Here is a 26,509-nt window from a genome sequence, read left to right on the forward strand (position 1 = left end):
ACACGACTGAGCGACTTCACTTTCTCTTTTCACTTTCATGCATTGGAGAAGGAAATGGCGACCCACTCCGTGTTCTTGCCTGGAGAATCCCAGGGATGGGGGAGCCTGGTGAGCTGCCGTCTGTGGGGTCGTACAGAGTCGGACACGACTGAAGCGACTTAGCAGCAGCAGCAACATGTTGTTAATACTCTGTCTTCTATTCATGAATGTGGAATCTCTCTCCGTTTATGTAGTTCTTTGATTTTGTTATCAAAGCTTCATAATTTTTCCCATATAGATCTTGTATATTGCATTAAATTTATGCCCAGGTATTTTATTTATTTTTTATGCTAATGTAAATGATGCTGTGTTTTTAATTTCAAATTCTGCTCCATTCATTACTGGTATATAGGAAGGTGATTGACTTTTTAACCTTGCATCCTGCAATCTTTCTATAATAACTTATTAGCACCAGAATATTTTTTATTCATTCTTGACAGTTTTGTTTCATCTTTCCCAGATATCTTTTATTTCCTCGTCTTATTGCAATAGCTAGGGCTTCCTGTAAGATGTTGAAGGAATGGTGAAAGGGGATATTATTGCCTTGTTCCTGGTAATAAAGTTACTAGTGTCTCACAATGAAATATGTTGTTAGCTGTAGACTTTTTGGTAGATATTTTCTATCAGGTTGAGAAACTTCTCTATTTCTAGTTTACTGGGAGGGTTTTTTATCACAAGTGAGAATCCCAGGGATAGGGGAGCCTGGTTGGCTGCCGTCTATGGGGTCGCACAGAGTCGGACACGACTGAAGCGACTTAGCAGCAGCAGGTGTTCGGTTTTGCAAATGCTCTTTCTGCATCTATTAATATGATCATGACATTTGTCTTTTTGGTCCTGCTGATGTGAAGAATTACTTAATTGACTTTCAAACATTGAACCAGCCTTACATACCTATGATAAATGCCACCTGATTGTGATGTATAATTCTCTTCATGCATTGTTGTGTTTGATTCATTAACATTTCATTGAGAATTTTTGTTAGTGTACTTTTATATGTAGGAGCCATGGTTATTATTGTCAAATAAATGCTGCTTGGTGGCTCCAATGGTAAAGAACCTGTGCCACGCAGGAGGCCTGGGTTCGATCCCTGGGTCGGAAAGATCCCCTGGAGAAGGGAATGGCAACCCACTCCAGTATTCTTGCCTGGAGAATCCCATGGACAGAGTAGCTTGGTGGGCTACCGTCCATGGGGTTGCAAAGAGTCTGACAGGACTGAACGATTAACTCATGCACACAAACTCTGCAACAGAATAATTTCTTTGTCTATGTATTTTCTTTCTATAATTTTATCCTTCATTATAAGAACTATTATCAATAACTAGCTTGAAAGATTAGAAGTAACTAGGGAAAATTTTCCTGTTTCACTTATGGCTGAACAAGTTTAGCACATGGTTTTCTTAAGCCTCATGAGAGAGTAGCTTTTAATGCTAATTGATGAACCACCATAAGGATCAGTATTATTTTTATGTTTTTTTTCTCCTTTTGTGATATCTTTGTATACAAATTTTCAATCAACCTACTTCAATTTAATGGACCAAAAATTTCTCAATCAAATGGTTTAGAAATTATAAGTTGAGAGTGAAATTCAAAAGCAAAAAAAAAATGTAGTTCTATGCTAAGTATTGTAACAGTAAAGGAAAGAAAATGACCTTCAAAACTCTTCCAGTGAAATTCTGCTCAATAAGTAGCAGTGGTCTGGACTGTAGATTGATATCAAACTCCCAAGTCACAATTTGCTTCACCTCCAACATACTGAGATAGTCAACATGACATGCACAACAGCATAATTGAGTCCTTGGCAGTGCCCAGGCATTATTTCTGATCTCTACTCTGCAGCTTTGTGAAGTCATAACAGAGAAGAAGGGAATGGATGTGGGCTACATCAGCTTAGGGATGCCATCAGATCTAGGGTCCCTTCAGCTGTTATCTGTTATGAGATCTAATTATCTATAAGGTCTATCTGTCTATCACATTACTGGTGACATACCACTTGGCACGTATTTTGTAGCTTTATCTTTTCATTACAGATTACTTATCAATTAAAAGTTAATCATCAGTAACATATACTACTAAACAATTATGACAGCCAAAAAAAGGTGATTGGTTTGATACAAAGCAACCTCATTAAGTCTTTCTTGTATATTTGGTTCAGGATACATTCCATGATTTAGCCAAAGATTAAATTATCAGGTATAACTGAGGCAGAGAGAATAGACTACAGGCCAACTGTTAAAATATATTTTTACTAGTTGTTTTTAAAAATAAGGGGTTGAAGGGGCGGCAGGTAGTGTATGATAAATATTCATTTCCCAGTTTTTTGGTCCTAATTTCCTTACATTCTTCTCTGTCTGATAGAATTACTTTATTTAGCTTACAGGGTAGTTTTCAAATGAATTTTCTTTTTGTTGTTATTTTCTCCAAGATCATTAAAAAGCTGTATGAATTACACTAAAAATCCAATATTAGAGAGCTGATGAATAAAATTATTCACAAACTTAATTTTAGCAATACATATTCATAAACTCTTTGTGTAAAGGTTTGGTAATGGTCAAGATTTGGGGAAAATTCCTATCTTGCCCCTTCTTGAAGCTAGCATTAGTCATACTTCAGTGATCAAATACTGTATTCCTTCTGAAGGCTTGCCTGGTTTCATAGAAACAATATAGGCTTAGGGTCACAGAGCCCTTAATTTGAACATGCTTATAGCTGGTGACTTCAGACAAATCATTTAACTTTAATTTGTAATTGCTTCATGTGGAATAAAATGGGCATGATTTGAAATGGGGGGTTATCACAAACATTAAATGAGATGAAAAATGCCTTTTTCATAATAGATGTTCAACAACTATGAATTCCTTCTCTCCTTCCCCCATCCATTTGTGTTCCATGGGTTAAGGAATCTTTCTCTGTATTGCATTTTAGTAGAGCTTCTGCAGTTCTGAATCCAAAATCACCTTCCCAACCAGACCCTGTGTTTTCTCACCTTTTCTTTTTAACTTTCTGTAAGTTGATATGTGAAGTGGGACACAAGGGGTTGAAAAGCTGTTACTGTGTGCTAAAATCTTAATTGGAGCGTATCCTGTTAGCTTTGCTTTGTTGTATTTGTTGTAATGGTTACTGACTTTTTTTGTTTAAAATTTTTTGCTCCCTGAGGATATCTTTACATATGGGTTTTTGAAGAGTGAGATATTGTTTTTCCATTAGATGTATTTAAAAGTAGCTCATTAGCAGTAAAGGTGACTTTGAAGCTTATGGTTTGAATTTGTTTGTTTTTGTAGGATCCAAAACCAAGGAAGGGGTAGTTCATGGTGTGACAACAGGTAAGCTTTGTGGAACTTATATTCAAGGATGATATTGAAAATATCTAGTAAGCAGGATAGCCCAGCACATATCGTTCAGAATGTAAATATAAATAACCACTCTGCCCATAGAGGAGCATTCTAGAAAACATCAGCTTTGTTTAATCTTGATTCTTTATTAAATATTAAATATTTTAAGTATGTTAAGTATTTGTTATAAATAAGTAAAAGTGTTTGTAATTGTCAAGAATGATGACTGAATTGACTAGTTTCATTGTTTAACTTATAGTAGTATAACATTTAAGTATTCTGGTCAACTTAATGTTCTGGCAAATGATAGTGGAATATCATAAAAGGACTGCCATTTTTAAAGAGTTGAATGAAAATTTTCTATAGAGTACAATGAAATATTCTGACACTAAAATATACAAATTATAATACTTCCTTGATTCAGAAGACATTTTAGGAAATACCCTTGGGATGATCAGTGAATTATTTATTGTATTTATCTCTGTTTGGCCTAATTTCACCCAAATTTTGAAATTAGGTCTGTAACAAGATTACAATAAGTGAATAGCAAAAATGATGAAAATTATGGTGGTGATGATGAGGAAGAGCAGGAGGATAATGATAGAAATAGAAAAATCACAATTTAGCAACTTTAATATATGGACTTGCTGTGATTGAGTTTTATGTTTTATGTACTCCAAGCTCTGACAGGCATGATAAGATGTAATCATACGATCAGATATAAAATATAACTCATATGATGAGAAAACAGTAAATATGGCAGGGCCTCAGCAAAATAACATGCTTCTATTGCTAAGTTATAAAATAGATTTTGAGAAAATCAAATGGGAATATTAATACAATGTTTTGGTTAAGGCCACAAACACTGAAGCCGGAAGTCTTTAGTCCAAATTTCTGCTTACCCCTTACTAGCTGTGTGACTATTCTGCAAGATTCATTACCTCTCTGTGATTCAGTTTCCTCATCTATAAAAGAATTCAGTGAATGAGAATATATATAAATACCTAGAATACTAAAGGCAAATGGTATGTATTACCTAGGTTTTACTATCATTTTGTAGTGAAATCTACCTTGAGCTACATTTTGGTAGCTAGTGGAGAAAGATATTTATATGACTTTTATATATACCTTTATACATACTATATAGTCCATGGAATTCTCCAGGCCAGAATACTGGAGTGGGTGGCTTTTCCCTTCTCTGGGGATCTTCCCAACCTAGGGATCAAAGCCAGGTCTCCCGCACTGCAGGCCGATTCTTTACCAGCTGAGCCACAAGGGAAATCCAAGAATACTGGGTAGCCTATCCCTTCTCCAGCAGATCTTCCTGCCCCAGGAATCAAACCAGAGTATTCTACATTGCAGGCAGATTCTTTACCAACTGAGCTCTCAGGGAAGCCCTTTTATACATACTTTTGACTAAAAAAGTTAGAGTATAAAATCAAAACAGGGAGTTCTGTGGTGGCCTTGTGGTGAGGATTATGGGTTTTCACTGCCGTGTCCTGGGTTCAACCCCTGTTCAGGGAACTAAGATCCCGTAAGCCACATAGTGCAGCTGAAAGTAAATAAATAAAAAACAACCCTTTGAAACTAATTCTTCTAGAAGCTAAGTTAAAGTGCGCAACATACATTTGCTCTGTTGGATTCAGTATATATAAACTGCCCTGTAGGGACCTTCTATAAATGGCATGTTATAAAGTATGACTTTTGTAAAAACTAGTTATCAGACAGTTGTAGACTATGCTATATGAAGATAATCTACTTGGATTAACAGCTTTTCATTGTAATAACTGAAGGAGAATCCATATGGATGAAAAAGAGGATAAGCATATTGCAAAGTTTAGAGCCTGTGGTAAAAATTAAAGAATAAACTAATACTACCATCCAATGGAGGCTATGCAGATGGGCTGCAAGGATAACTATTGACAAAGTCAGAATTTTTGAGTTTTTTTTAGAATGATAGAATGTAAACATGAGTTTTTGAGGTGTTTGTGCGCATGCATGCGTACACACTTGGCCTGGTACAAGTGACTGAAGTTTTGTACTATAAGACAATATTTTGCAAATTGTTTCTGAAAAACAGTAGCCTGCCAGCTAATGTTTCCATGGTTTTAAAGTGTTTGGAAACTTTGCATATCCTGTCTTCCTTTTAGCATATTAAAGAAACTGAGCTGTTCTATAGTAAATAAATTTACATAATTTAGTTTAACCCAGGATTTCCAAAACTCATTTGACTTTCTTTCAATAGTTGAAAAAAGTGAAAGTCATTCAGTAGTGTCCCACTCTTGTGATCCCCATGGACTACACAGCCCATGGAATTCTCCAGGGCTGAATACTGGAGTGGGTAGCTGTTTCCTTCTCCAGGGGCTCTTCCCAACCCAGGGATCAAACCCAGGTCTCCCGCATTGCAGGCGGATTCTTTACCAGCTGAGCCACAAGGGAAGCCTTTTCGATAGTTACTAGAGTTCAATTCAGTGAGTGTTCCCCAGAACACTATGGAAAATCCTTCTAAGCAGGGAGACCATGATGATTTTGGTATGGGCAGTATTTACACCATTGCACCAGTGACGTAAAATGTATTTACATCATTGCACCAAAGACTTCCCTGGTGGCTCAGATGATAAAGAATCTGCCTGCAATATGGGAGACCTGGGTTCGATCCCTGGGTTGGAAAGCTCCCCTGGAAGAGGGCATGGCAACCCACTCCAGTATTCTTGCCTGGAGAATCCCCATGGACAGAAAAGCCTGTCCCTGCAGGTTGCAAAGAGGCAGACATGACTGAAGTGACTTAGCACAGCACCAATCACCCTGGCAGTAGTAAAATACCAAAAATGTAGTTATAAGTAATCTGGCCATGAAAATTGCAGTAGGATAAACCAGTTGCAATAAGGGCCATTCCTCTCTCATATCAGATAAATTAATTTGTTGAGTAAAGTTATTTCATGTAAAATTCTAAATTCATATTATAAGGGAAAATAAATGTTTAAGGTAATAACCTCAGTAGTTAATCAGAGAGAGAATTGGTTGCTTTTTATATATGACCTAAAATGTTTATCATGGTAAACATTTATCATAATAAATACTAAATAATTATTATTAATTTTGTTATTACTTTTAAAGCAGGGAATTGAGAAACTGTTATAAAGTGCATAACATTATCAGCTAATGTTAAAAGAAAAATTTCCACAAGATTCATTTCATTAACTATTTTGTAGAAATACAGACTTCAGTAAACTTAGGCTGGGCGTTTTCTACCTACAACATCCAGGGAAAATTAATCCTCCCAGTTAGATAATCTGAAGATAAAATCCAGAAAACTCTACGTTAATCCCTGGCTTTTTGATCTCAGGACATTATTATTTCAGTTGTCAGTACATCACATTATAGGAAAATATGAGAGTGCACTTAATCTGGGCTTATTGAATGACATGCCTTTGAAGGTATTAAAAAAATGATTTGATATAAGCTGACTCATTCTCATTTTTTCCCTCATTAAAGTATGATATAAAGAAATTCCTATTGTTGGAGATCTTCTGCAGGCTTTGATTCTTACACACAGAAATTTGTTATACAATAATGAACACAGTTAATTTTCAACATGTTACACTTTAAATTTCCCTGTTAAACTGCTTTAAAATATACATTTCTTGTCCTCATATCTGTAATTTGTATACTAATTCAAAACTAGATCTTAATTTTTTAATTTTTTTTTAATGTTATAGGTTAGATTTACTGTTCTAAAAGTTGGTGCCACATTTCCTTTGTGGAATTTTATTGTTAATTAGAGTCAACAATTGTTGAAATTAATGTATATATTAGACATATACACAAAATTTCTTTTAATGTACTCAAAATTATTTAATGAGTATTACAATGAAATAATATAAAGATAATATGATCTCTGATTTTGATCAACTCAAAATATACTAGTGGAGGTGGATAGACATACTGGGAAATCAGTAATTATGGTGCAAATAAAAAGTTCAGTAGTAAAGATATACTTAAAATTTTATGAGCACACAGGAGGAGGAAGAAGGACAGTTGTTGGGAAAAGAGGTTATTAACATGGAATTTAACTTTTGAGGTGGGTTTTAACAAAGGGGTTTAAGGTCAGTAAATTATCTGCTGGGTAAATCAGTTCCTACAGAAATCTTAAAATGTGTCTATCAGGGACTTCCCTTGTGGTACAGTGGTCAAAATTAAATGCTTCCAATGCAGGGACCTGCCTGGGTTCGACCCCTGGTTGGGAAAGATCCCACATGCTGCATGGCACAGCCAAAAAATAAAAATAAATTAAGAAAGTAAAAGGTTAACCACTGCTACATGTAAATTCTGCCATTTTGTAATGTAAATAATTTACTTATTCTTACAGTGGTAAAATCTAATAAATTATAATAAACTACAAAGTGCATTTTACTGTGCAGTTTATGTGCATTAAAAAAGTATGTATATAAATCTAGAATTATAAAAATAAACTTTCATGGCTGGCAGAAGAAAAATTATGAATCTCTAAAAAGATCAAAATTTATTTTTGTCTTTGAGATTTTATAACAAGAAATGTTCGTTTTCAAGTAAAATTTTCTACTTGTGTTCTTAGAAAAGAAAAAAAAGAGAACTTGAAGCCCATAATTCACTATTTTTAAAGCATCAACATTCTGGAAATGTTTAAAAACATGAGATTTCCAGTACAGTTTTTCACTGGCATTTAAATTGAACTTTGCATTGAGTATAGCCATGACTAGTTGGTAAGCATCCACCACATCCCCAGAAGTAGCAAAAGGCAAATAGCAAGCAATACCTGCTGTGAACTCTTGGTGCTTTTAGACTCTTGGGGCCACTTTCATTTCCCCCTATTGTCTACACTGAGGAGTGAGACTCGTTTTCCTTTTTTCCTTATGTACCTCCTCAACTTCCATGACCCTACATACCCAATTGTGTTCAAAACCCAATTGTTCTGACCACACTATTACTGTTTAGTCGTGTCCGAGTCTGCAGTGCTTTGAATAGCAGCCCATCAGGCTCCACTGTCCATGGGATTCTCCAAGCAAGAATACTGGAATGGGTTGTCATTTCCTTCTCCAGGGGAATCTTCCTGACCCAGGGACTGGCCCCTCCCAACTGGTGAAATGAAATCTGTACAATAATCAGGTGACTAGCATATAACACTTAACAGCTCACATAGTACAACTCATTGAATTCCTCAGAAAAGAAGACAAACATTACATATAGATAAGAATGCAAGACCCAGGCTTTATGAGTGTAAGTGTTATAAGGTTTTAGTTCAGTTTAGTTGCTCAGCTGTGTCTGATTGTTTGCGACCCCATAGACTGCAGTATGCCAGGCTTCCCTGTGCATCACCAACTCCCGGAGCTTGCTCAAACTCATGTCAATTGAGTTGGTGATGCCATCCAACCATTCTCATCCTCTGTCATCCCCTTCTCCTGCCTTTGATCTTTCCCCAGCATCAGGGTCTTTTCCAATGAGTCAGTTTTTTTTCATCAGATGGCCAAATTATTGGAGCTTCAGCATCAGTCCTTCCAATGAATATTCATGACTGATTTCCTTCAGGATTGACTGGTTTGATCTCCTTGCTGTCCAAGGGACTCTCAAGAGTCTTCTCCAATACCATAGTTCAAAAACATGAATTCTTTATAGTCCACCTCTCACATCCATACATGACTACTGGAAAAAGGTTTGGGTGGAGAGTTGTCTTGTTTCCCTTGACCTTGAAATTGTTAAAAGTGTAGAACCTCATCTTTTACTCCTTTTTCATAAAACTCTTGATTAATTGAAACAAACTTTTATTTTATTGAAGCTTTGTTTATTTGATATTTGTATGGAGTTAATATAGAAAGATTAATTCAACAGTTATATATAGTCTTGGATAATTTTTTATATGAGATCAAATCTCTTTCTAAATCTAATCCCAAACTATTTATACCATCATCTTAAAATTTAACTTATTTTTAAAATCCTACTGAATCTCCATATTTTATTTTTAATGAAAAGAAATTAAGTGTGCTCAACAAACCATTTCATTTCATACTTTAAGTCTAGCTCTTTTGTTCCCATTAAAATGATTGAAAATAAATCTTAACACTAAAACTCATTCTGTTTCAACTATCTGTTGTTTCATAAAAGGATCAGCATAGTCATCCCTCACTCTATTGTTTTATTTCTGATGGTACCATGTGACAGCATGTATGTGTTCTGTGACTCAGAAGGTGTGATGAAAAAAACATGCTGAGTGAGATCAAAGACTTGGCATTGAAATTGCAATAAAGAAATATTTCATGCTGAGTTTGATACAACTACACCTGCAAGCCTTGCTTTCTGTAAACTTTCTTTCATAAAATGTAAATCAGAGCGAAATTGCTTATAGCCCTAAATTTGTGATCATTAGGCTTGAAACACCTTTAAATATCTGCATGATTGCATAGACTATCTTGGCAAAGAATCTGTTGTTTGGCTAAGCCACGCTCACTTAGCAATCTCAGTAACTTTTTCTTCTCCTGACTCACCAGTTATCTGTGTGTGTGAATATAGGTCTTTGGAAGTTGATAGTTAGTGGAAGTGAAATTATTCCTAGTGGCTGCTGGCCCACCATCCCTTAATCTGTCATTGTTTTTGATTCATCCCAGTGGCTGAGAAGACCAAAGAGCAAGTGACAAACGTTGGCGAGGCAGTGGTGACAGGGGTGACTGCAGTAGCACAGAAGACAGTAGAAGGAGCAGGGAGCATTGCAGCTGCCACTGGCTTTGGCAAAAAGGATCATATGGGCAAGGTAGGACTGTGTACATCTTGTTACATTTCTAAGCTTGTGAATCACCATGCATTTTCAGCAAGGCACAGAGGCAAGAATAAGATGCTTACTTGCGGGAGAGCTGACTGAGCTTCTCTTGTTAAAAAAAAAGTACTACCTTTATATGTATTCTTTTTGGAGATATTCACCCAGATAAATGCTGTGGAAATTGCACAATAATTGTGATTTTTTTTTTTTCTGGAAAAAAAAAAGTTAATGAAATGAACAGTGTAACAAATGTCTAAAAGAGCCGTGACATTTCAGAAAGAATGGGTGCTTTTATGTTGGCTGTGAATCTTGGAATTTTTCTTTGTTGGAGTATAGCAAATGCTTTGTGCCCAATCTCTAAATGTTCAAAATGAAAATCTTTTACTTAATGTCTTTATAGTGACATCATCTCTTATTAAATGGCATATTTGCTTATTATATAACAATTCATTTCCAAATATATGTTTGTGGAAACTGAGGGGCTTAAACTATGATCATGGTTTTGGGGTGATTTTAAAATTCTCAGAATTTTCACTTTTACTTTCTTGACAAATATGAGATTCTAGGAAAATTGTTCAAGAGTTAGGACTTTGATTTTAAACAAATAAGCAACAGAAAATGAGGTATCAACTGGAAGATGAACATTTTACAAAATTCATGACCATAAGCAGATGCTTTTTTTTTTTAATTGAAGTATAGTTGATTTATAATGTTGTGCCAATCTCTGCCGTACAACAAAGTGACTCAGTTATGGTCATATACATATTCTTTTTTATATATTTTTCCATTATGGTTTATTCCAGGTGATTGGATATAGTTCCCTGTACCACAGTAGGTGGTTATTGTTATCCATTCTAAATGTAATGGCTTGCATCTACCAACTTCCAACTCCCAGTCCATCTTTCTCTCTCCTCTCCATCTTGGCCACCACAAGTCTGATCCTATGTCTGAGAGTCTATTTCTGTTTTGCAGATAGGTTCATTCGCATCATACTTTAGATTTCACATATAAATGGTATCATGTGTTTATTTTGCTCTTTCTGACTTCACTTAGTATGATAATCTCTGGTTGCGTCCATGTTGCTTCAAATGCCATTATTTTGTTCTTTCTTATGGCTGAGTAGTACTCCATTGTACATATGTCACATCTTTATCTGTTCATCTGTCAATGGACATTTAGGTTATTTTCAAGTTTTGGCTATTGTGAAAAGTGCTGTTACGAACATAGGGGTAATGGATTCTTTTGAATTATAGTTTTGTCTGGGTATATGCCCAGAACTGGGATTGCTGGATCATATGATGATTCTATTTTTAGTTATCTGAGGAACCATCATCCTGTTTTCCATAGTGGCTTCCCAACTTATATTGCCACCAATAGTGTAGGAGAGTTCCCTTTTCTCCACACCCTCTCCAGCATTTATTGTTTATAGACATTTTAACAATGACCATTCTGACAGATGTGAGGTGGTACCTCATTGTAGTTTTGATTTGCATTTCTCTAATAATTAGCTATGCTGAACATCTTTTCATGTGCCTCCTAGCCATCTGTATGTCTTCTTTGGAGAAATGTCTATTATGGTATTCTAATTTTTTTGATTGAGTTGTTTGCTTTCTTGTTGTTGTTGAGTTGTATGAGCTGTTTGTATATTTTAGATATTAAGCTCTTGCCGGTCACATCATTAGCAGCAGAATGATTTTTGGTTTTTCCCTGCCGCAAAGGCTTCATGGCTATTCTTTGAATCCATAAAGTGTATCCTTGCCTTGACTCTTCCCACTGTCTAGAAAGCTCTTCTCCAGTGTATAAGTAACCCTGACTCACTCCCTTATCTCCTCAGGTCTTTGCTAAATAACACCTTCTCAGTGAAGCCTACCCTGATATATTTAAAATTGGAACCATTCTCCTTACCTCTGGTTCCTAATTTTTCTACTCTTTTTAAATTTTTGGCCAAAGCATTTATCACCTTTAAAAATAATAACTGGCTTAATTATTTTTATGAATATTGTTTATTTTATTTCTTCCCTTCTGAAATGTAAGCACTATGCGGACAGAAGATATTAGTTTGTTCACTGATATTTCACAGGTGTCTAGAAAACTAAGCAATATTTATTACATTAAGACATAGAACAAGGAAATAAGTGATATGCAGAGTGACTTTTATTTCTGTCTTTAATAAATATGTGTGTACTACAGCAACCATGGATATTCAACCATCCAAAAGTTATCATCAAAATGTTTTGGAATAGATATCCTGAAATGTGTAAGAAAGTATTTATTTGCTGACAAACTTCCCTGAATTGCTTCCACTCCTTGTAATCCTATATAGCAGGCCTACGTGAATTGGTCATTAAAACAGTGATAAAAAGGAAGGACTGAAAATATGTGACATATTGAGATTTTGTTATATGTAGTTATTACCTTGGTCTGCGACAATTGATTCTACTCATGGAAAATCTGAACTGGCCTTCCAGTGAAGTTCTTCATCTAATACTTAAATATGTGGTTGATGATAGTATTCCTTTGTGCAGAATCTGCTCTTCAAATAATCTTATTGCTCATGCTAATAATTATACTATTTCTGATTTCCATCTAAAATTATAATTCTATGTGTTGCTTTGTTCCATTTTCAAAACTAGGAAGGACAGAGGCAACTAACATGTTTTGTTTCCCAGATCCTTGCCAACAAAATAGAAACTGTGGATCCTCTTCCCAGAAAAATGTACATACACACCCCAAAGGGCTTAATGGGATCATGGAAACCCATCAACAGATAGAGCTCGTGATTTAGACCAATTTCCTGACTGTACAGATGAGGAAGTTTACAGAGGGGAAGTACTCAGTCCAAGGTCACATAGCCAATTGTAATAGACTGGATTCCAGCAGTGCTTTTCCATCTGCTGTTGTCACATCCCCAACCCCTTCCTCAAAATTTACCTTCCTTTTGAGTTTTCATAAATAGAATTATGGACAAGTAGACTTAACTGGAAAAATTATTTGCCTCAGAATATTAAGAAACCAGGAAAGCTTGTACTGTCCTCTTCTCACCCCCATTTAATGTGTACAATGTAAATTGCAAATAAGGCATGAAAATGTTTAATTTCTTACAAAATTAGGCTTCGTACACTTCTAAAAATATTGCTCTTTATTTTAATGTTTTAAAGCAGAAGTCTAAATAATGTGACAAAGTTAACCATTTGGAGATATTTCTCTTATGGGTACTTGTTGTGTCTTACAAATGTCCAAAAATGAAAATGAAGTCATAAACCTAAAAGTTACAGCATAGTTGTAGCAAAAAAAAAAAAAAAAGAAAAATTGGGATTTTAAATGGCTGATTTTCATCCCTATGCTGTCACCAACAGGCTGAATGACATTTTGAAGATCTCCTAAGACTCTTATATAATGAGGGATCTATAATAGAAAATTTTAAAATGCCAATTTAGCAGTAGAATTCTGTTTCTGTAATAACTAATGAAAGATGCTAATGAACTTTCATTTTGGCCACATCTATGGGATGCTAAAAATTCTAGAGTTTAAACAAAATCATTGAATTTGTTCATTATGAAATGTGAAGTAATTTCACCCTTCAGACTCTGATCAGAGTGATTCTGGTGAATGGAAATAAAGCAATTTGTTGTAGCTTTAACCACTTGTTAATGACCTCATTTTGACACACATTATTCGTTGAAGAAATAATACTTGTTCACTGTGTGCCATAAATTTTGCTAGATATTGAGGTTAAAACTATGAGAAAACCATACACTGTTTTTTCTTCATTGTGCTTATAGTCTAGTGACAAAGATCAGTAATAATCACCTAATTACCCATAATAAGTGTATAGTTATAAACTGTGATAAATGCAATGGTGTGCCTAATGCCAAGAATATCTAACTGAATGCTTGACCCAGTTACTGTGGGTTAGGGGTAAGGCCAGATGCGCCCTTGGGGAAGTGATGTCTGAACTGAGATCCAAAAAATGACTAGCAGTTATCAGAAGTGAGAGTTAAAGGAAAAGCATTCCAGGCTAAAGCATCAGCATGAGAAAGTCTAATGTGGTAGGAGGGGACCATGGCAAATCAAAGGACAGCTGGAGCCGGGGAAGATAAGGATGTAGCCCACATCTCAGCTAGCCATGGTAAAAATATTGGTCTTTATTCTAAAAATAAAGGGACCTATTCAAGTATTGGAAGCACTTAATCTGGATTTCAGGTTATAGGTTTGCATGTTGAAAAGATATCTCTGCCTGTAGAGTGGGAAACAGATTAAAGAAGGGAAATAGTGAAAATCAGAACCAGTTAGTGGACTACCGTGGAAAGAGGAGATGGAAAGAGGAGATGATTGTGAATACCAAGGTGTTGGTGAGGGAAAAAGAAAGAAATGGTTTAATTCAAAGACTACACAGGAAGTAATATCAAAGCGATTCAGAGATATATTTCACAAGGCTTGGTGGAAGAGGAATGTGACCAGCAGAGCTACTGGGCGTTGCTTGTTGAAGTGGGTTAACAGCTGCGCCATTGTCTTGGTGGTTGATGCCTCCCTTGAAGGTCATGATTACTGCAAAGTGACTGGCTGCACTAGCGCTCAGTCCTCATGCACTTTGAGGGTACTTGGCCCATCATTCCCTGACTGATGAAGGGACAAATCTTCCTCCCTCCCTCCCTCCTTTCTCCTTTCTTTCTTATTTCCATTTTGTTTGTTTTTCTAAACCAACAGTTCTAGTAGCTCATTTTTATTTTTCTCTATTTTCTAAATTTATGCCTTTGAGAATATTTATTCTGGTGTACTCGTCTCCTTTTGATGTTAACAGAGATGTATGATTACAGATACCTAAGTGTTTTTATGAATTTGACAATATGAATGAAGCCACCCTTGGTAATGATTTCTATGATACTAGATTAAAGGACAAATCAGCTATCATGGATTTTAAGAATTTTTAAAATCAGATATTATTAGCTTCTTTAATACATCAGCATAATCCATTTACTGATCTATATTTTTACCTGTGTACAACCAAGAGGTTGCGAGCCATACAATTCATTACTTGAGGCTCATTCACTTGATTGGCATAGTAATAATAGTCTAAATATGCATTGGCAGAAGTATTCAAGTTTTAAGTTCAAACAGCGATGTTATACAAGTAAAATTTGTAAGTTCTATTGAGAACAGATGATCCTCTTGTACCAAGAATATTATAAAAGAAAGGCACTTGAATGTTATTATGTAGTGCATGTAGGTTTACAATATACAGCCATTCACTGCAGTGTTTGCTCCATTCCATTCGCTCAATAGTGCTCTGCATGTGTTTTTTCTCAAGTAAATCCTTGATGAACAAATAAACATCTCTTTAATATTATCTGGAATGCCCTAAAAGAGTTGGATCCTCAGTGTCCTTGAAGTTTATATTTTTGTAATTTTCTGCCCATGTAGAAATTGAAAATTCTGAATAAACTAATTAAGGCCACTGCTTGACAAGTAGTACAGCTTGTTGTTCAGTCGCTTAGTCATGTCCAACTCTTTGTGATCCCATGGACTGCAGCACACCAGGCTTCCCTGTCCTTCACTATCTTCTGGAGTTTGCTCAGACTTACGTCCATTGAGTCAATGATGCCATCCAACCATCTCATCCTCTGTTGTCCCCTTCTCCTTCTGCCCTCAATCTCTCCCAGCATCAAGGCCTTTTCCAACGAGTTGGTTCTTCTCATTTGGTGGCCAAAGTATTGGAGCTTCAGCTTCAGGATCAGTCCTTCCAATGAATATTTAGGGTTAGTTTCCTTTAGGATTGACTGGTTTAATCTCCTTGCAGTCCAGGGGATTCTCAAGAGTCTTCCCCAGCACCACAATTTGGAAGTGTCAGTTCTTTGGTGCTCAGCCTTCTTTATGGCCAGGTCTCACATCCATACATGATTACTGGAAAAACCATAGCTTTGATGATATGGATATTTGTTGGCAATGTGATGTCTCTGCTTTTTAATATGTGGTCTAGGTTTGTCATAGCTTTTCTTCCAAAGAGCAAGCATTAATTTCATGGCTGCAGTCATTGTCTGCAGTGATTTTGGAGCCCAGAAAATTAAGTCTGTCACTGTTTCCATTTTTTCCTCATCTATTTACCATGAAATGATGGGACCAGATGCCATGATCTTCTTTTTTTGAATGTTGAGTCTTAAGCCAGCTTTTCTACTCTCCTCTTTCACCTTCATTAAGAGGCTCTTTAGTTCCTCTTGGCTTTCTGCCATTAGTACAGCAGTCAACTTCATTATCACATCCCATTTAGGCACTGACCTATGTACATGGAGATGAATAGATTTTGTGCAAGAAATAAACTTGAAATATTTATAATCTCAGATACTTGAAACATTCAGGTTTCATCTGTTTTTTTCCTTCAGAGCCAGAATAAAGTTCCTAAACAGTGCCATCTTGAAAAATTAGCTGAGATTATAAATAAACAGTATCCCAGAAAATGTTGATGTCAAATATGTAGAAGCATGTATACTCTGTGATCCTGCCTTAATTTGTAGGAGGATAGCTCACCAAGTATGTTTGAGGTGAATAAGACAAAGCTGAAATGAAAAATGTCAGATTGACATTATGATTTATAACATTTAAGTGTCCTTATTTTCCTTGATTTACCAGAGCTGTCATGTTTAGCTTGATACACATTTGTATGGAAACACTGGAGTACCACAGACCTTTTAATTAAATGATTAATCAGATGATGAATGTTGCCATCAGCTAATTCATTTAAGGCTGATTTCACAAATAAGCCAAAGGTCAAAGGTGACCTTTCAGATTTCTTTGAAGTATACACATACCATATACACGATTTTATTATTGTTTATAAGGTGGTAATAGATGTCAAGATTAGTGAAATATTTTAATTTACAGTAAACATTTTCCTTTAATGTTTTTTAATAATTGAAATAATATATTTTCTCAAATAATTAGTTTGAGTCCTGCCTTGTGCTTGAGCATAACCAACATAATTGTTCATTGTATTTAAACCTAAACTAAAAGCTTTGGTGAACGATGCACTGCCTGATTTGTGTTTGTGGTGGAAACAAGTGTATGCTATTAATATCATTGTAATCTTTGATTAAAACATAATGTGGTAAATAGGGGAGAAACCTAATTTACCCAATTGCTTTGTTTCAAAATGACTATAATCAATAATATTTTGCAATGTAGTATGTAAAAGTCAATATTCTATACTTTTATGAAAGCCTACTAATGCTGTGTAAACTGTCTCCATTTAGAAACTCATCTCTTATGATGGGATTTCTCTTATCTAATATTTCATTAGATTCTTGATGGATGAATCATGATTCCTATGCTTAGTTGTTCAGTTGTGTCAGATTCTTTGTGACCCCGTGGACTGTAAACCACCAGGCTCCTCTGTCCATGGGATTTTTCAGGCAAGAATACTGGAGTGGGTGGCCATTTCCTTCTCCATGGGATCTTCATGATCCAGGGATTGAACCTGTGTCTCTTGTATTGCAGGTGGATTCTTTACCCGCTGAGCCATGTTTCCTAATGACTCTTAATCTTATAAAATTGTAAGCAGGAAAGCACCTTCTAATTACATACAAGATTATAAGGGACATAGAATTAGGATTACATTTTCATTACAATTCAATAGCATTCAGTCATTTAATAGGTATTTGTATGTGCTGGTTGCTCAGCTGGGCACTATGGGGAATGCAAAGTTGAATACCACGTGAATGGCTCTGGTCCCAAGGAATGTAAAATCCAGGCAGGTGACTGATTTGTTAACCCCTGGGAAAAAGGAGCGTCTTTGGTCTTTGAGAACTTGTTTTTGTAACACGTATATATCCATCATAGGAAAAACACTTTGTTTGAAATGAGAGAGACTTATCCTCTCAATAAATACTATCCTTTGTTTTTGACAGCATACTATGGAATCACCTCATGCACATGGAGATAAGAGCCACAATATTCTAGTTGTTGAGACACAGGAACATAAAAAGACTTGCACCTGAGTTCTGGCACCAGTGGTTAATAATTTGTAAGCATCACAACCCTGCAAAATATACATGACTGCAGATCCAATTGTAGTCTGCAGAGAACTGATCGTGATGATAGTTTTGTTTGTTAGAGAAATACAGGAAGAGTGTGATAGAACTGCTCCAAGGCACACCATCGAACAGCTTCAGATCATATTTGTACATTTGGTTTATTCCTTCATAAATGCTTGAAAGTGAAAGTGAAGTCGCTCAGTCATGTCTGACTCTTTGCAACCCTGTGTACTGTAGCCCACCAGACTCCTCCGTCCATAGGATTCTCCAGGCAAGAATACTGGAGTGGGTTGCCATTTCCACATGGATTAAAATTCTGCCGAATGCTGTGTGAGAGCAATGTTCATACTTCTATGAATTAATTTTCATTGTGCCTGTGGTTAACATCTACTGCTACCAGTCCTTCACATGCAAAATTCACAATATTCTTGATAGTGGCAACCCACCCCAGTTTTCTTGCTTGGAAAATTCCATGGACAGTGGAGCCTGGCAGGCCACAGTCCATGGGGTTGCAAAAAGTTGGACACGACTGAGCCCACACACATGCATTAACCAGATACTATTATATGTCAGATTATTTTAAATTTAGGTTTTTTTTTTAACTTGTATTACCATCTGAGCCATATTTTCACCTTGTAATTTAATCAAAAGCCTGGAAAATAACATTAATAATTTTAAGTGGCAGGAATAAAATGAGTAAGATGTGTTTATTGATTATGGCATACAGTAATCTTATTCCATACTTCAGTGATAATCAACTTGCATGTTCCTAAAAAGTAAGAATAATTTGATTTTTTGTCCCGTCAGATAAAGGCTTTTAGTTTTCTAATTTTCGGGAAGTGTTTGGTGATTTTTACTTTGTCAAGGTACAATATAAAAAGAGATCCTAGGTTCTCAAAACATTCAAAATACAAATCTAGAACAAAATTTGTTTATTTGAATTCAGAGGAATAAAAACAAATGAGATGCCAATTGTGTTTTGCATGCAAATACACAATTATGAGAACTAGAGTTAGGTGATTCATCAATCTAATTGTTCTTCTCTGAGGGGAAAATTAGTAATTTATCAACTCAAATATGAGATAATTCTTTTATTTAAAAAAATTTATTAAAACTTTACCAAACATTTGTATATGTAAGTTGCAATTTAAATATTCTTCTTTACCTGGTAGTTCTAGTATCACTTAAGAGATGTTTTAAAAATTCCAAAAGTATTATTTAATTCCTATTAAGGTTGTAGTGTACATTAATACAAAGAACACTGAGACACTGTTTGGATAAATAAATAATTGAATAAATACAAACATAAAAAGAAGGGATATATATATTTTATCTTCCTGATTAAAGATGGAAACTATTTTATTTCTCTTTTGTGTTCTTCACACCTACACAAAATGGTGAATGTATTTGGATCTCAGTTCATAAGAATGAATTCAGTTGCAGCTTTGGGGACTGAGAATAATGTGAATTTATAATTTAAGAAAATCACATAGAATTTAACTGTTTGTGCTCACAAGGGAATGATGTAAGTCAGAGAAGCCCTATTAGCATATCCTCTCCAATTCACATGTATATGCATTTTATAAAAAAGCAGAAAATTGCCCTTTCATCATACACTGTATTATTTCATGCCATATGTGTTTCCTGAATGAGCACACACAGATTTGCCTTAAGGCCTCAGTTATTATGCAGTGGGTTATATATTATTTACTATCTGTAGCAAAATTGGGAAAAGCATGTACTTCCTGTGTGTGTCACTGAGTTTAGGGCTTAATATAATCATCACACAAAACATATAATGTTACTAAAAAGACTTCATCTTTAATTTCTAACATTGCAATATATGTAAAATAAGCACTTTAAAAATAATCTCCATTAAATATTAATAACTGCTTATAATAACAATCCTTATTCTATAGTATTCTTCCTGAAAAAGGAAACTAATATTGGTGTTTGAATCAAGGGCAGATCACAAGTCTTCTGACTAAAACTGCTTTCTATGATAGCTAACTGGTCTCTGTCTTTGTACTGCTGCTGCTGCTGCTAAGTTGCTTCAGTCGTGCCCGACTCTGTGCGACCCCAGAGACAGCAGCCCACCAGGCTCCCCCGTCCCTGGGATTCTCCAGGCAAGAACACTGGAGTGGGTTGCTATTTCCTTCTCCAATGCATTGAAGTGAAAAGTGAAAGTGAAGTCGCTCAGTCATGTCCGACTCTTAGCGATTCCATGGACTGCAACCCACCAGGCTCCCCCGTCCATGGGATTTTCCAGGCAAGAGTACTGGAGTGGGTTGCCATTGCCTTCTCCGGTCTTCATACTGAGCACCTGGCTTATCCACACTATTGGATTTGGTCACATTTAGGAGAAGCATAGCTGAGTGCAGAGTGCATGCACTTTTAAGTCAGGGAACATGGAGTTGCCCCTGTCTCTCTGGATGATGTCATTTCATCCCTCTGAGCATGGATTTTCTCATCTGTGAAATAAACGTGTTGGACTAAATGAGTTCAGAATATTTTGAGTCTGTTTAATGGCTTGACTTTTAGGCCAGTTTGTTCAATTATGCATTTCCAGACCTCTGGCAACTCATTTAACCTTTCTGAACCAAACCTACTTGTCTGTAACTGCACAAAGTGAGAGTATAAATGAGATGAGATATTGCGGACAAGAAATAGACAACCAACTGTAATGCATTGTAGTTAAAACATTTTGTGAAGAAGGAGCCTACATTTTCCCTGAGTTGTGTTAGATTAGTGATTGTAGAAGGTCTCTTCTATATTTGTTTATATTTTCATGATGTTTAACAAGTGAATTTCAAACACAAAAAAAGAAAGAAAGTGAAGTCGCTGAGTGGTGTCTGACTCTTTGCAACCCCATGGACTGAAGCCTACCAGGCTCCTCCATCCATGGGATTTTCCAGGCAAGAGTACTGGAGTGGATTGCTATTTCCTTCTCCAGGGGATCTTCCCAACCCAGGGACTGAACCTGGATCTCTTCCGTATTGTAGGCAGATGCTTTACCGTTTGAGCCACCAAGGAAGTCTGAATAATCTATTTATATAAATAAAATAAAGTCATACTGCTATTATTTTGCATTCGATTTCCCCAGTGCAGTTCCAATGATTATTACATGTTAAATTTGGAACCCTTATGGCAGAAAGTGAAGAAGAACTAAAGAGCTTCTTTATGGAAATGGAAGAGGAGAGTGAAAAAGTTGGTTTAAAGCTCAACATTCAGAAAATGAATATCATGGGATTCAGTCCCATCACTTCATGGCAGATAGATGGAGAAACAGTGGAAGCAGTGTCAGACTTTATTTTTGGGGGCTCCAAAATCACTGCAGATGGTGATTGCAGCCATGAAATAAAAAGATGCTTATCCTTGGAAGAAAAGTTATGACCAACCTAGACAGCATATTAAAAAACAGAGACATTACCTTGGCAACAAAGGTCCATCTAGTCAAGGCTATGGTTTTTCCAGTAATCATATATGGATGTGAGAGTTGGACTATAAAGAAAACTGAGTGTTGAAGAATTGATGCTTTTGAACTGTGGTGTTGGAGAAGACTCTTGAGAGTCCCTTGGACTGCAAGGATATCCAACCAGTCCATCCTAAAGGAAATCAGTCCTGAATGTTCATTGGAAAGACTGATGTTGAAGCTGAAACTCCAGTACTTGTTCACCTGATGTAAAGAACTGACTGATTTGAAAGGACCTTGATGCTGGGAAAGATTGAGGGCAGGAGGAGAAGGGGACGACAGAGGGTGAGATGGTTGGATAGCATCACTGACTCAATGGACATGAGTTTGAGTAAACTCCGAGAGTTGGTGATGGATGAGAGGCCTGGTGTGCTGCACTCCACACAGTTACAGAGTCGGACATGACTGAGTGCCTGAACTGAACTGAAAATTGGAAAGAAATAATTTTGGGAAACGCTGGAGAAAACAAAGTTAGCAATCTTTCTTTTAAACTGAGGAGACTCTAGAGCCCTAATATATCGTGTTAGTGGCATAGTTGCTGTCTTTCCTTGTGGTTTTTTGATGTAAAACCCATGGAGAGTAGTACTGGGTATTCTGTGGAACACAGATTTGAGGTGCCCCAGGCTAACTGAAACTTTTGCCACTTACTCAGTGCCTCATCTTCTTACGACTTGCTTTTTTGCTTCTGGATTAGAGGTGTTTAGAGAGATTATGAGGACTCAGCATCCCATATCCAAATCCTCTTTTATACTCATTTTCTAGAAGATCCTTTGTTGTTGTTCAGTGACTAAGTTGTATCTGACTCTTGAGACCACGTCTTTCAGGCTCCTCTGTCCATGGAATTTCCTAGGCAAGTATACCAGAGTGGGTTGCCATTTCCTACTCCAGGGGATCTTCCCGACTGAGGTATTGAACAGGCATCTTCTGCATTGGCAGACAGATTCTTTACCAATTGCTCCACCTGGGAAGCCCATTTTCCCTGGGGCAAGGCCAAGAAAAGGACTCTGTTCTTATGAAGCTTTGGTACCCAGTTCCGATAGAGCTTCCAGATGGGGGCAAGTCTAAGTAGTTTGCAATTGTGAAAATTGGCTTAGGCATCTTCTTGGCCCTTTTCCATTTTACTCAAAGGCAAGGAAGTCCATCAAAAGGAAAGGGACCAGAGAGGGCTTCCTCAAGCTAACTTTCCATGCCAACAATTTCTAGAATGAGAGCATTTCCAGAGGAGGAACAACCTCAAGCTCATCTGACTTTAACAACTTCATGATAAGCACTAAGGCTTAGTTTCATCTTTAAGGCCTTGTATTTAAACTTATTTTAGTTATTTCCAATGTAAAACAGACTCATTTTATAAACATTCAATCAAATCAAGATTTATTTTTTGCTAGAGCTTACCAGGAGCTCAAATTTCCCTTTCCCCCAAGTTCAGCTGAAATGGGAAGGTAGGTCTGTAGAGGGGGAAGGGATGATAGATGTGGGTAGGAATATCTTTGCTCTTGAGGGGGTGTGGGTCTCATTTCACACAGCCACTGATATCCTGGTGACTCTCCAACGTGGCCTAAATTGGCTGGACTGGTCACTGCCTCATCTCAGGGGTCTGGGACAAGCATGCTGCCCTGTCATTGTCTTCACATCTTTGCTAGCCGACCCCTTGCCAACACTTCTTTTCAAGGCCTTATCTGGACCCATGGGAAACCTAGGAGCCTTCCCACATCAGCCTTAACTCTTAGGAGTCAGGGCACGTGCGGGCGATGGAAACTGAACTCTCCAATGCAGTATGTCAGTCCCCAGGTCCGAGAGGTTGTGGGCTCATACTCTGTTGGCACCAGGAAAGCTCAGCAGGCCCTGCTTCTCAGGCTACATCCTGTCAGGGAATAAGACGCCAGTCTCTCTGCTGACAGACATCTGCAACCTCATGAGGTACCACCTGCCTCCACAGAGGAGGGTTCATGAGAAAAGACTAACCCTAGTGTTCCACTTCATATCTGTTCCCCTGAAAATCCCTTCTTCTTCTTTCTTTTTGTATTTTATTGATGGAAGAATAATGAAACAGTCTGGTACTTGAACTTTCATGATTTAGTTTGATTGTCTCAACAATGAGTCCCGGTACCTACTTGGATGTGGGATAGAAAAGGGACCAGCTATTATTTTGGATCACAGTGCCTTCAGCTGGTGCTACATTTTCAGCCACTCTATGTTGGAGATGTTCTTTCAACAGAAGGGTTGGAGAAAAATTGATTCAAATCATTCTTGAGGTCATATTGGAAATCTATATTAAAAACATTGATATTATGCATATTTTTCAAATCAGCAGTTTCACTTCAGAGAACTTAAATGATCATAAAAATTGTATAAGGATGCTCACTTCAGCATTGATTATCATATGAAGTTTTTAAAATATGCTAGAAGTTTGACAGTAGGGACTTAGTTTAAGGCATTCTGGTTGATCCTTAGAGCGGTTACGCTGAGCAGTCATCAAAATGTTGGTGTGGAAGAATAACTGATGGAGAGGAAGGATACTCTTGCTGCAGTAAGTGAAAAGAACAGATTATAAAACAATATGGACAGTTTGTATAGTATAATCCACCTTTATTAAAAAAACAACTGTGTGTGTGATGCATGTGTACAAAGACATGAAGTGAATGTGCCAGACTCTCAATTGTTCTCAATGAAGCACTCTGCATTTCCAACTGGGCAGTTCTTTGCTTTGGGGACTCTCTCATTCACTGTGGGATGTTTCTCAGCCTTGGGCCTTCTTGTTAAATGCCAGTGGTGCTCCCCAGGCATCGTACCAATCAGAAAAACCCCTTGAGGAAACACTGCGACTGAGTGATTATTTCCAGGTCACAGATTACAGTCATTTTATTGTCTTCCTTTGTTTACTTATACTTTCTTCAATTTCCTTTAATAAGTATGTATTGCATTCATAACAAAAGAATAATAAATGGGATTTGTAATATCATACACTATTCAACATTTATTTGACTAAGCATTCTTCTGCTTTAACTGTAATTAGAACTTAAAGAGACTAATTTCCTTCTTAGTGCCCTAGTTCCCGCTTATATTTGTTCAACTGATTGAAAAACAAAAGTCATATTAGCTTTATAGGTACTGAAAAATACAAGTATAGTATTTACTGTTCAGCCACTCACCTATCTATTCATCCATTTCTTTGATCCATATTTGTTAAAATCATGCCATGTGTAAAATACTGTGCCAGGCATCATCAGAAATATGGGGATATAGGAGACCAATTTCTTCTGCTTTAGGCATTGACATCTAGCTGTTAATCACGGTGAGAGTATGTAGGAGTCTGTCTACTCATAGTGTTGCCTGTGTTTGAAGATTGCATCTCCAGCTACTTCTCTTTCCTTCAGATTTGAAGTAAGGCTGTCTCTGAGTGAGATGTCATACCACTCATAGTCTCGTATTATTTCTCAAAAAATTCTGGTTATGGTACACTTTTTCCATTTACTCCTCTTGATCACAGTTATCAAACAAAATTTAAAAACTATTTCAGTAAGTCTATTTTGCTATCTAATAATCAAGTCTATTTTGCTATCTAATAATATTTGTTTCCAAATATTTGGAATATTGGAAATCCAAATTTCAAGATAAATTTTAACAAAGGTTTTTGAAGAGTAATGGAGTGTTCTTCCCAATTGAATTAAATTATTTATTCTCTCTTTTTTGGCAAGTATATCTGCTCATTTAGGGCCTTACTCACAATTTGACTTTGCCAAATCTTTTTACAAAATGTGATTATAAATATTTTGGGTTCTGAGAAAGAGGTTATCTTCTTATACTCACGTATCCTCAAAACTTTGCCTTTCTCATTTCAGTATATGGACACATGCTTAGTTACTTAATTATGTCTGACTCTTTGTGATCCCGTGAACTGTAGCCCACTGGGCTCCTTTGTCGATTCTTCTGGCAAGAATACTTGAGTGGGTTGCCATTCCCTTCTTCAGGGGATCTTCCCAACCCAGGGATTGAACCCAGGTCTCCTGCATCGCAAGTGAATTCTTTACCATCTGAGCCACCAGTGAAGTACCAGCATGCCCACAGCATGACCAAATCCCCAGAATTACTAATAACCTCTCAATGTTTTTGTTAACCTCTCTTATAATATACAGGAAGTTGCAAAAGTGTCACTTTTTGATAGACTTTTTACTATAGTCGGTTTATTTCTATTGGAAGAAGATAGCTCCATCTTCAGTGTTCAGTTTATTTTATGAAGAAACAAAAGCTTTGTCCCTGGACTAGGAGGACCTTACATTCTTTAGCCTCTCTATAATCTGAATATCATCTCATTAATAGGTACTGCCTTTGGTTAATAGCAACTAACAAATCGGATCATCCCAAATTGCTAGGGTCAAATTTCAATATAAATTACATTTTTGGACCTAAAAGTTTATTGAAATATAACAAGAATTGAACCAATATTGTATATTTTTGAAAGTAGAATTTAGTTACATTTGCAAATAGAAATTAGTTTTTCACACTTAAAAATATAGGCAACTATGATTAAAACAAAAAGGCTTTAAGAGGGAAAAAAATTCCCAAAGTGCCTCTTTTTAGATATTGTTTTCATTCTTTATAGAAAGAATGAAATTTCTTCCCTCCACATATTTCTTGTTCTTATTTGAAACTAATTGACGCCTTTATAAAAAGAAACTGTAAAGACTTACTGGAGGGAAGTGCTTATGTTATCCTTGATGGTTTTATATGAATGTGCAATGTGTGTGTGCAAAATGCAATTTATGGTTGCATTTTCTTTAGAACTCTATTTACTCTTTTCAGAATTCAAAATTTTTATAAATGCATCTCCATAAATTTCTGTCATTGGCATACATGAAAT

General features: G+C 36.4%; 1 protein-coding gene across 6 annotated transcripts in view; it reads left to right on the top strand.

Annotated features, from left to right (window-relative positions):
- SNCA (synuclein alpha) overlaps positions 1–26,509 on the top strand; it is a 147,565-nt gene that overhangs the window by 6,918 nt on the left and 114,138 nt on the right. For all 6 annotated transcript variants that reach the window (XM_005207756.5, NM_001034041.2, XM_005207755.4 and 3 more), the window contains 2 exon segments: positions 3,318–3,359; positions 10,007–10,149. In XM_005207756.5, the coding sequence (XP_005207813.1) occupies positions 3,318–3,359; positions 10,007–10,149 (185 nt within the window).

Source organism: Bos taurus, chromosome 6 (assembly GCF_002263795.3).
Source record: "Bos taurus isolate L1 Dominette 01449 registration number 42190680 breed Hereford chromosome 6, ARS-UCD2.0, whole genome shotgun sequence".
Lineage (NCBI taxonomy): Eukaryota > Metazoa > Chordata > Mammalia > Artiodactyla > Bovidae > Bos > Bos taurus.